The following is a 12,618-nucleotide window of genomic DNA, read 5'->3' on the forward strand; positions in this document are numbered from 1 at the left end:
TTCAGTCTGAAAAGTATCTCTTCAATTGATGTTCTGTCTGATATCATATGATAGCAATGGAGAATATGAATGCAATGGAGAAGCCTTATGGCAATATTAACATTTAACTTGGGGTGTCTGGATGTGTTTCACTTGAGGTACAGCATATGGTCATCTTGTTTGGTAACGAGTTGACCTTGCCTTGGGAAAAGCATTGTTTGTGTACACAGTGGTTCTTGTTGGCTGGTAATGGAAAATTTTAATAGGAGAAATAGAAGCAGCACAGAGGAAAAGGGAGGTGAAAATAGGGTTAACAGTAAACTTTCTGTTCATGAAGGACCATATCGGGCCTGCTAAGTACGAGTGGGATTAGTTGTACACAGATTCTCAGTGTCTTCTGTGGAATTCTGATTTCAGTGAAAGCTCTGATGTTTCTACCTGCTAAGAGAACTTTTGATTTTAAACTTCTGCTCTCTGAGTTCCTTCAGACGTACACGGTATAATTAATCTACAGATTTTCATATCCATATATCTTTTAAGTCTGTGACTCTGTATTTAATACTTTTATTAAAACTCTGATTAATTTCATTCAGACAGCTGAGCTAATTGCATGATGCAGTGGATCTGTAAATATTGTTTACACGACATTTAAAATTTAAAAAATGCAAATATTTGAGTGTTCAGATTTTATTTATGAAATTTTCTCATATTTTTCTCTTCTGCTTCATTCTCAAACCAGGACAGAGGGAAAGAGAAAACAGTCTTTTCTGGTTAGAAAGGAGAAAAATCTTGATTGACTCTACTGAGCCTAGGTTTTATTGAAATTTACACTAACAGCCTATTTTTCTTGTAAGGTCCTTTGTCTTCAGTGTCACACTTTTCATATGATCCTTTATATGTTGTGGAGCCATTTGAGTTCCGCAGGCACGGCCGGCTGCTCTTGATTCAGAGCCTGATCTCTTAAACACTCTTTGTACTTTCTCCCGGGCCGCACTTCACGCATGGAGGAACCTCCGGGTAAAACCCACGAGCAGCTATGTCATTGTTTGCTTTTGTGTCTCTCCTTAAAACTCTGCTTTGTTATGATTTCTCCATGACCCTTCAGAGTAACTAGGTAGCTGTTGTACCACTCTCTTATTATGCTAATCATAATTATGGCCCCGTGTACTCAACTCCCGTTTGAACAGCTTGGCACTTCGCCAGGGTTCAGCTGCCATTTTGTACTGCCGGGAGCCTGACATTTTATCATCTTAGCTGCCACTGCTTTCTCTACTGCCTTCACCTCACAGGGGATCACCTCAAGGGAAGAAAATGCTCTGTTCTTGCCCTCTGGATGCTTGGGCTCTTCTGGCTCATTAGAGCTGCTGTTGTGGATCTTTGCCAGCATAACTGGTGAAGGCATGGCAGAGTTAGAAGTTGGACTGGGGCGTTTCGGGTCTTTGGCAAATGTCTGTCACTTGAAGGATGCAGAGAATGTTACGTGAGAATGATTGAGCAGGATTGCAGAAGGAGGGTTATGAAAATGTACATCCATCTTGTAGCATTGCTAGGGCAATTCCATGTGACCATAGATGTAGTCCATCCCAGGAATCCTTTTGATGTGACATTCCATGCTGAGGACACCCACAGTGCCACTCTCTCTGTGGTTTTTGGTTTTTGACTTCATTCCCTGTAAGTGAATGTGAGAGCTGGGACTGCATGTGACAACCTGGGATCTGGAAAAATGAAGCTTCAGCACCTGGCTCTGTGTCCTCATACCTGAGCAGAATAATGAAAGCAGGGTGTCTAGGGGCTGTGAATAGTCAGTATTATCAATAGTAACTTTTCATTTTTATTCAGGGATTCTGTCAAATGCATTATGGCCCCTTCCACAACGACCTGGTATTATTCAAAAATTGACCAGCTAACCAGTTCAATATTGTTGATGTCTGACTTTTTGCTTTCCTGTGGAGAAGCAAAAAATGTGTGTTGCAGAAGTTGGGGTCTTTTGAATAGTGGAATATACCCAGTCTTGGTGACATCTGCTCTCCTTGGTCTTGTCACTGCTACCTCAGCTTTGTGGTGCATTTTCCTGTTTTGTCAGTTAATGTGCTCCTACTGTAAATGCTTCACAAATACAGGCAAGATAAAACCTAGCTTTGGCATTTTATTAAGTTTTATTCAGGTGTTCTCTGTGTGGATTTTTGCTGTAGATGTGTGCACACTTCCTTCATGCATTTCTAGAGAAGAGTTTTCAGCAGCTTTTTTATATTTGCCATGTTAGTGGCCTGGCTTAGATCAGGTTGAACAGACTTCTTGGATACCTGTGTTGCGTTAGCTTATCCTGGCTTGGTAGGCAAGTGATCACAGAGCTAAATGAGCTGTAGGAACCCAGGTGGCTCTATGTTAAAAGAGAGAACAAATCTATTGTGCTATTTTCCCCTTTTGCAGGGACTTTCCATAATTGTACAGAAATTTTCTTCTCTGTAGGCCAGAAAAGAGGCAGCTACTACTGAGTAGCCCCCTTGTAAGCTGGTTAGCAGACAGTTTGCAAAGTCAACAGTCAGTATACTCCTTGCTCCAGGGTTTTATCAGAGAAGTCGAATGAGGTCATTAATTTCCTGTGGTACCAAAGAAGTGATGTAATTCTACATTATCCACCAAAAAAGCCACCCTTGAACAAGGCATGGATTTAGAGCTAGCTGGTTATATCTCTGAGTTTGTGTGGACTAGGAAAGATTGTCAGAATTACTTGAAGTCTTACAGTTAATTGCAGAGTTCAGGTTTTGGGTTGCATTTTGGAAAAGATTATTCTTCGAAATAAGAATAATTGTGAAGAAAATATTCCTGAGGCTGGACTGTTTATTGAGGCCAGTTACCTTTAATGAAGAAAACTCAGTGAAGATCAGGGTTTCTGGAACATATTTTACCTAGTTTTATTGAATTTTGTCTATGTTTTGAGCATTTGAAAAAATTCATGAAAGTGAATCATGGGTAGTTGAGGCTCTGATAAGTTACTTGAGCACTCTGAACCAGTGCCAAATCTCTTATAGAAGGCCCAGGAATAATCCTAATATTTTTGGTCCCCTGTAATTTATTATGTGGAGAGGAGATGCAAAAGTACTGATCCAATGTGGGAGGATGCTCATACCTTTTAGTTGTGTTAGCTAAGGATAGCTATTCAGCACTACTTTGGTGTAATGCTGGCACTAACCTTGCTTTTGGATCAGCTGCTGGAAGAAGTGCAGAGTTGTTGTCACCAGGGAAAGTTAGGGAATAAACAGAGGTCCCTCCCACAATCAAAAAGATGTCTCACAAGTGACTTGGCTGCTAGGTCCCTATTACACCTGCAGAGAAGATGAAGGAAGATATAAACATTGTATACTTTCTTCCAAAGCCTCATTTAGACATCAGCCAGGCTAGGAATCACATGAGAAAGTTTAGGTTTCTTTCTTAAGTACTTAGGGGGAGATAAAGGTCAGTTTGTATGTGCTTAGAGAATTTATATATTTAAATTGTTTCTTGTTCTGTCATGCAATGCCATGGCCAAAACTTGCTTATGGACCTGTTCCCTGTGTCCAGCTTTCTTGGCAAAAAACGGCTCCTTCTTTGCTGTGCGTTTCAGAGTGAATAGAAGCAGGGAGGTGTATTCACCCTGTGCTACAGTGCCTTTCCTTCCTATTGTTGCAGAGGTCCCATGTGATTCCAGTAGAGGTTTTGTCACCTCCTTAAAGTGTGAGAAATAGCCAAAGATTTTTAGCATTGCTGCAGGGAGTGCTGCTGTCCTTGCTGCTTTCTGATATGTCAGAAAGAGATGTACTCTAGTTAGATCTGGACAAGTTTATCTTCCTGAATGCTTGCCATACTGCTGTGATTTGAAACTGGGATCAAATTTCTTTGGTGTTTAATCTTTCTTGAGTTTGAGTGAAGGGAGGTGTCCCTGGGGGTTTGTTTTTGAAGGTTTTAGGATCTCCCTTTTCTTCCCCCCCAGATGACAATAAGCAAAGCAGATATTTAGGCTGAGACCTGTCTTGTCTTCTCATGTGTCCACAGCTGACTGGAAGTACTCTAGCCTTCTGGGTATGAATTCAACTATTATCTGTGCCTTAAGGGTTGAATGCAATGGCTACCAATGTGGTAAAAGCTCATCACCATTTTTTTTCCTAGGGACATTTTAAATGTGTTCCTTTCTGAGGGAAATTACATTGTTATCTTGAGTCTGTGGCTTTTAAAGTCACAAGTTTGGTTGATTGCTGTCCATTTGAAAAATATGAGCCAGATTGTATTTATCAATTCAGTTCACAGGAAGTATAATGGGTCAAGACCACTTCCATGAACTCTCAAAATAGGAAGTCAAGACATTTGGTTATCAATGTGCTTTTGCAGAGGATTGTCATAATACACAGTGGTAATGTGGTTGAGATCAAAACAGACTACAACTGCTTTAAGTATTTGTGTATATCTAAGTGCAGGTCATAAAATGATTGTGTTGGCAGCTGTGGTATCTTTACAAGGCTAGATAATGTTGACCTTCAGGGCTGTAGTCATGTCTAGGTGAGAAGTCTCAGAAAACAGAGTCAGGTAACAGCTTCTCCTTTGGGACTCTCACAGGATGCAAGAGGCTCTGCTCTGCTTAAGAGAGGTGGTTGGTCCCATTTGTGTGGTGCATTTGGGTTCATTGTTAGAGAGGCTGTTGTTAGCCTCGATGCCTGTAGTGTGTGACCACCCAATTCCTAGTGTAGCAGAACATCTGATACCCAAGTGAGAGTCTGGTGTCCAAGTAGCAGCTATGGAAAACACTTTGTCATTGTCATTATGAAAAAAGAAAAAAAACAAAGCAATAATATATTCAACATGGCATTTTTTTTTCTAAATGTTTGCCTCAGTGGGTCATTCAAGCTTTTACTGCCTTGAAGGTAGAATAAGGAGCAAGTAAAGGCTCTGGTATCTGCACGTTAAGAGCAATCCCTTCCTATGAACTTGTGACACCCCTGTTTCTCCTGGATAATGGGTTGCTGTTCTTGCTGCTGCTTATAGAAGCCTACCAGGTTCACTTCTGGTGTCTAAATTAACTTACTCAATGTCTGGAAAAGAAGACTTAATTTGAATAGAATTCAATCCCTCTCTCATTAAGGTCTTTATTTCTCTTTCATTTTCTTCCATGTTATTTAATCAAATTGTAGCTGGAAAATATGTGTTTTCTATCCAGTGTTTGCAGATTGTACACAATTTAAAGATTTAAACAGCTTGTTAGGTGAAAATGACCCTTTTGTCTTCTAAACGTTTTTGGGGGGGCATTTTAATATGCTAATCCTAATTTAACAAATGTATCTCTCTTTGTTCTCTAATTGTATCCAGACAGCTTCATGCCAGCGTGTTGTCTCTGCGATTTGCTCTACCTGACTGAGGTGCCTGGTGAGAGACATAAGAGTTGATAAAAAGTTCAATGAGCTTCTCTAGAAGAAGCTATTATTTCCAGTTCTGTTGGGACTGTAAGAGGCTGCCTGAAGCCCTTGGGCTTCTGGAAATTTGGCATTAATTTACAAGAAAGATGATTTAAACATTGACAAATACATCCATTCTTAGAATAGAGAATTAGTTTAATTTTATGCTCAACAATTTTTTTGCACTGTTTGGGTTTGCTTTTCATTCCTTTGACCCATCCTTTCCAGAATAATTTCACTTCCTATCTAATTTTCCCGGTTTCCAATAAAAACCTCACCCAAGGTTTACCACAATTGGTAACAATTAGTTTTCTGAGAGAATTACTTCAGTTCTAGAGCTATACATTGTGTCCCATCTTTGGCTCTTTTGATGTGTTGTATTGCATAAAAGTTCCATTTGTCAGCAGGTCTAACATTTGATTCACATTAATTATAATTACCTGCAGTGTTTGGACAAACAAAAGTGAAACTCTTTCATCCTCAGATCGGAAACTTTTTCCCATCTTTGAAGATGTCTGTAGGTTTGCTATGAAACTGCCCCCTTAGTGTAACTTTGTCTGAGTTTGCATAAACAGACTTGTGCAGAGGTACATTTTAATGCATTTGGAGTTGCCTCAGTCATACCAAGTGTGTACAGATGACAAGCAGAATTTGAATAATGTACTCTTCAGTGAGGAGCCACAAAGTCAATCACATGACAGCAGTCCTGCTTTTGTCCCGTGTTCTTCTCTAGCAGGAGGTCCCACTGAATGGCATTTTCTGGTGTCCAAACCACATCTCTGATTATTAAGGAGGTACCAGCTCTGCCTAAGACCCATGTGAAGAGCTGCAGTCCTGCTGCCTCCTATTTGTGCTGTCATTCATGCTTATCTACTATTTCTGTAGCTCCTGGTTATACCCTTGCTGACTTTGCATCACATTTTCTTGTTTCCGTGTAAAATTTGACAAGGCTGCACCTTATCTCTTGTTCCTTTCCCTCCTCTAGAAAGCAGTGACAGAAACTGTCATTCATCCTGAATGGGGAAAGCTGCTGTGTTTAGAGCTTTCTATGATTATTTAAAGCTGTTGCTTGGTGGCTTTTGATCATTTGGTAAAAGCCAGTCTTTGAATAAAATACATAATAGAACAAAATTTTATTTCTTTGGAGAGTTGGGGATGGAAGTGGTGTTTCAGGTCCTAAGCTGGTCAAGTGTCCCCCCACTCTGGGCAGTGACCTAGAGCAGACTTTCAAGCAGATGGCACCTGTCAGATATCTGTTACAAACAGCTCTAGAAGATGCTTAGGAACTGTGGATGATATTAGGGCAGTAGCCACCATCTTTGGTGCTTGTTGGGGATTTTTTGTTTGTTTTTTTAATGTTAGGAGCTTTTGTTTGTTTGTTTTTGGAAAGGTTATTACATCAAGCTTTCCCTAAGATGAAGATCTACAGAACTATGTTTTTATTGTGCCATAGTGAAATATATAAGAGTTCTGAAGAACAAAAAGCTTAACTTAGTTCTTCCTTCTTTATTAGCTCTTCATCTCAAATCTGCCCCCAATGGCTTCTCCCAGTCTGTACTCGTACCTAGAATTGGCCCAATCCAGGTGCAGCACCTTGCATTCATTGAACTTCATGAGGTTAATGTGGCAAAAGTTACCTAAAGCCACTAATAACTTACAAAGAAAATTTGTCCTTACCACTTTAGACACTCAGTGATGTTTAACTTGAAGAATCTTTGTCTATTTTGCCATGGAAAGTACTCTCCTCAATACATTCTGGAAGCAGAGAAAAGAGGAAAAAGATAAACATGCAAGATAGTGAACACCATACCTTGGTCCTGTCTACCCAGCAGCTTCAGGGACAGCAAATGATAAAGGTGTTGTGTCTGCCTTCCCAAGAGATCATCAGTCATCTCAGCCTCCACTTACCTCTCATTAACAGCCAAGGCAAGCTGATCAGATCCCATCTCTGGTGTCCTTTTCTCTCGTGTGCCTCCATGTAATTCCCTCTGCTTGCTTATTTGTTTAGATCTGACTAATGGACAATTTGTGAAGTTGATTCCATGATTGCTGACATTAGCTTTAGACTCTTTCTTACCTGCACAGCTTCACAGATATGACACAAGTTACAGAGGCTCCTTCAGTTTTTCTTATTAATTATTCTGTTCTCTTGCAGTTGTTATTTATGTGTTTACACTATGATAGTTCTTTAATGTGTGCAGTCAGAGGTTGATTGGTTGTTTTGCAGACAAGCTAAGGTTTTGAGGAAGTGTTTGGGGGTTTGGAGGGTGTTGCTTAGTTGCTTGATTGAACAACTGTGAGTTGTAATAATCTAGATTTTCATCAGAATGGCATCTGATAACGTCACATAACACCTAGTGATTAGCTGGAGGTAGCTAAGATTTGTTCATTCCCCATTTATTCCCTCATGTGTTTTGTCACTAGAATCTTTTTTTTGCACACATCTGCACAATGGTACTGTAGTTTATTCTCCATGTTTACAGGTGTTACTGCTAGGATTCAGCTTCCCAATTATTCCTATTGTGTATGTCCATGGTGCAGAGTTTGTATTTTTGTATTAGGGGAAAGCCAGACTAGTTCCCAAAGTCTTGCCCTATCACCTTCCAAAAAAACTTGCTTTATTTTGGAAAATCCCAGATTTTTATTTAATCAAATTCTCTCTCAAAGGTTTTTACCCTCTTAAAAATTGAAATACTGTTTTGTCTTGACCTTAAGAGATTTTCTTACTCCTCTTTATATTCTTACTAGCTTTGTGCTTTAAAATGGGGGTATTGCATTTGTGCTATCTCTTTTGGAAAAAAATTAAGTTGGATATCACATGGCTCTGCATCTCTAAAGGCAATTGTGATTCTTGCTTACTTGATTTGTTTCTGTCAAAGCTTGAAGATCACATCTTTTTTGATCAAGGGGAAGTCTTCTTCATACCTTGTATCTTTCTAGAGAGGTATTGGGTTTTTTTAAATACAGTGCTAATTTTGGTCCTTTCAATATCTTGGGCAGTGGAGGTGATAAGTAATAGTAGAGGCTTGAGATCAGGTAATCAGGCTGAGCAGTTGGCATGAAGTGACAAAGGAGGTTAACTCTGTTCTTTGTGTGAGCGTAGTTCACGGTGAGCAGCTGAGGACCTGACATGGCATTCTGTGCTGGTGCCTCCAAAGGAGTTTTTTTCCAAAGACATTTTTGTCTGGTTTTGATCCACAGGCAACCAAGAACATGTATTGACTTTCTCTGTAATAAATAAACTAAATATTGCCAAGAAATATTTATTCCTCAGTACCCAGGCACAATTATATGTACAGCCAAATTACCCAGGTGATCCTCAGCAAGGATTTTGACCCATGCCAACTAGCCTCTCCCAACCACTTTTTCCACTGACGAGGAACTACCATGGTCCAGGAACTGTGCCTGACAAGCAGGTTGAGCTTTGTCTGTTTTGGAGCCTGAGAGTGCAGAGGCCATCTGATCTGAGTCAGAGAGATTTTCTGGGTGTGTTCAAACATCGGGTGTAGACTGTAGCTGGTAAGAGCTAGAGGAATTTCTGCCTTTGTGCTAAATCCCGTGTTCAGGAACATTCAAGGTTTACCACTGCCTGAAGAAAGCTGCTTGTTGATCATTTGTACCCTATCAGCTTTAAAATGCTACTGGTTTGATGTGCATGTGTGGACATAAACTGTAGATAACACAACAGCCCTTCCACTTCCAGAGCAGCTGTAGATGCAGGATATTGGTACGGTGTCTGTAGCTGCGTAGCACAGCTATTGTGAACATCCAGTGTCCTGAAGTGAAACTGGCATGATGCTGTTGTGAGACAGTATTTTTCTACTTCCTTTATGAAGATTCAAAATCCATCAGTTATTTACAGCATGGTTTTATAGCTGATTTTGCAATGTAGTAGCCATTATCACCATTTTTAATGTCTTGACCCTTCACATCTTGGATTGCTTCTTGATGTGACATTGCAGAAGAGTCGAACATAATGTTTGTAAGATGCTTTGAAGATGAAAAGCTCCACAGTAGTTTTTATTATTACCGGAGGCAAAGTGTGCAGGAGTGGCTTAATACTGGACTGTTTATTTCCCAAGAGATGGCTTTGTTTTGAAAAGTGCACATTATCAATTGAGTTTTAGACAAAATTATCTTAGTTCAATCCTGAATATTAATAAATTGACAAACTTTTTTATGGTTAGGTTATTTGCATAAGATGTTTGTAGAAGAGCAGAGCATTTATGATACTACCTATGACTATTCTTAGCTTATGTTTAATGAAGTTTTTTTTAATGTATTTGGCTTCTGCTATCCAAAGGTATGTTGAATCCAGACATCCTTATATATCTAGAAGTTGCAATATTCTTACAACTACATGGTATATAGACCTATTTATTTGAGAAATATGTATATTGAGATATATATTGCTCTTCAAAGATAAAAGAAGTTCAGTATGTGAACAAAGAAAAGTGGTCTGCATTCAGAAATTATGTTTTATTAGAGTTTGGTTTTTCACATGTTCAATCTACCACATATTAAAGACCTGTCTTTTAAAATGTTTTTAATAGTGCTTTTGCTATTTCTTGAATCATTTTTATTTCCAGCCTCTATCTACATCATAAACCGATAGGTGATTTTACAGAGATAAATAAAAAGAAAAGTGAGCTGTTTAACAGTTCTTGAGTTCTATGGTTTCCATGTGAGGTAGAGGAGGAGGGAGGGAGCTGCAGTGCTCAAATGGAAGTTCAGCTTGCTAAAACAGGGACTGCTCCAGGGACAGCGATGTCCTGCTGTGTTCACTGTCTCCCTTGCCCTTGCAGGGTCGTCACTCCCACCCAGCAGCCTTGTTTTGACAGAGCTGTTTTGTGGTGTCAGCTCAGGGCACCTCTGGGCTTTCTGAGGCAGCTCTTGTCAGCGGAGGGGTCGCTGGGCTGTGGCCAGGCATCACATCCCTGCGCCCTTGAGTGGGATGCCTCGCTCCCTGCAGCTGCAAAAGCTTTGGGCTGCTGCCTGGCACTTGCAGAAATCATTGTGGAATTTGCTGATTCTGCCAGACACAACCTAAACACTTGTTCCCAAGTGCTGCGTCCCATCAGGACAGCTGTTGGTTATGAAAAACATGCAGTGGCTTTAATCTGTAATAATACAGCTTTGTTGGAGTATTGCAAGCTTACAATAATCTGAGCAATACTATGAGGCAGTACCCCCTTGCTCAGCCTACAGGGAGCTTTATTCCCCTGTGCTTCAGTTAAGATGTTCATTTATTGTTGTCACTAATGTCAGAGATGGGGGGAGAGGGAGGCTAAATTTTCCCTCCATACTCTCCGTAAGGATTAACTGCAAATGCTGGGCAGTGCTTTCACAATATTCTGACCTATTTACACAACAAAACTGATCAGAACAAAATAAACAGTTCTGGTCAGTCACTGAATGCTGTATTATGGCAGCTATATTTGGCAGTGAATTTTCTCATCATTTTCCAATGTAGACAAAAACCAGAATGCCATAGAAATTTTAAGCACTGCAAGCAGATAATGCCCATACTGAATAGCTTGTTTCTTCTGTTGCCTTTTGGGGAAAGGGGACAATTTGGCTGTAATTCAGTTGGAACAAATTCTTATGAAGCAACTGACAAAAAAGCATATGAGTAGATTTATCATTCTGCCATGTGGGGTAATAGACAATTGCATCATTTCCAGCAAGCTGCAATATATACCTGCGAGATGGTGGATCTCTCTCCAAAGTATAACCTCTCCAAAGAAGCATTAAATAGGGAATTGTAACAGACTCTAAAAATTGTTAGTTTCCTCCTTGGATTTTATTTTTTTATTTTGTAACAGCTGTAGTGGATACTTGCAGTTACTTCCTCATTTTTATGTTGTATCTTCTAAAGAATGAATTGAGAGAAATTTTTCATGTTAGCTATTTGGACAACCATTCTATATTTTCTGTGTCATATGATTCTTGGTAGTTGAGACGATAAAATTGCCTGACACTCAAGATAGGAAATACCTCTTTCTATCTTGCATCTTGAACTCAGTTTTTGAGAATACTAAAATGAAGTCTTTTTAAACTTCTCTTTATTTTTTTTTCACATTACCTTGTAGTGATAGTCCCAATGCTGTCCATGAGGTGGAAAAGTGGTTACCACGGCTGCACTCGGTTGTCATAGGACCTGGCTTAGGCAGAGATGAAGTTCTGCTTGAGAACGCTAAGGTAATGTGCATACTGATATTTTATCCTATGTCTTTATGTTGAATTGTATTAAGCATTCCTATATCTTACATCATTACACAAATGTTCTTGTTATGGTTGCTAAATAACAAATTTAATAAAATATTGTTGACTGAAAATTACAGTTTCTGTCTGTGGTCTTCATTGTTAAACTGTAACCTTCAGTCTGAATTTTAGGCACCTGTATGGTTGTTCTGATTTGCTTTTGTTTAGTTTGTGAAAGTCACTAATTAAGAAATAAGTGTTCGTGTATCTAAATAAAAGGCTCTGTGTTTTCTTAGGTGCAAAGCACCAGTACTGTAAATACATAAATATGGATTTGAGTTTCTAATTTTTGACAGCTCATATCAGATACACTAAAGAACAGGGACTGTGTCCTCTTGCAATAAGAAATAATACTCTTAATTATAAAATGTTGTAGATTTCTACTTTGGATAAAGAGATAATCCTATTTTCTGTCAAGCCTTAGTGGAGAGCTGAAACAGGAGATTAGATAGTCTTTTACTTTAAATAATAAGTACTTAGACCATCTTCTCAATGATGTTTTGTATTACTGTCAACACATCTTTGTGTGTTTGAAGTGTGTCTTTCAGTCTAATGTCAATCTAATTTGTACAATTTTTTTTCCTGACCAGTATTACTGAATTAATCAGTGGCACTAACAAGTGGAATTAATATAATTTATAGAAATGTTGACAGTTACACAGTGATATCATGAAACAGAGCAGGCAAGAGACTGGAGACCACACTATCTTAAGTGTTTAGAATACCTTGAAAACTATCAATGGTAGTTTTGCTGGGATTTTGTTAAAGAAAGTTGCTATTGGAGTTTCTTGCTTCTTTAATTTTTTTAAGGTAAATGTATATATTATGATACAGAGGTGCAAAAGTAATAAATATTAGAAATTAAAGAAAATAAATTTATTACAGCTAATGAAGAAATCAAATGGTGGTATGAGTGAAAAATTTAAACAGATTTTATTATTTTTTGAAAACA

The 12,618-nt window shown here is 38.9% G+C and overlaps 1 protein-coding gene across 8 annotated transcripts in view; it reads left to right on the forward strand.

Moving 5' to 3' along the window:
* Positions 1 to 12,618, forward strand: part of NAXD (NAD(P)HX dehydratase) — a 51,106-nt gene that overhangs the window by 11,170 nt on the left and 27,318 nt on the right. For all 8 annotated transcript variants that reach the window (XM_053934670.1, XM_053934665.1, XM_053934667.1 and 5 more), the window contains one exon: positions 11,495 to 11,603. In XM_053934670.1, the coding sequence (XP_053790645.1) occupies positions 11,495 to 11,603 (109 nt within the window). The remainder of the gene's footprint in view (positions 1 to 11,494; positions 11,604 to 12,618) is intronic.

Source organism: Vidua chalybeata, chromosome 2 (assembly GCF_026979565.1).
Source record: "Vidua chalybeata isolate OUT-0048 chromosome 2, bVidCha1 merged haplotype, whole genome shotgun sequence".
Classification (NCBI taxonomy): domain Eukaryota; kingdom Metazoa; phylum Chordata; class Aves; order Passeriformes; family Viduidae; genus Vidua; species Vidua chalybeata.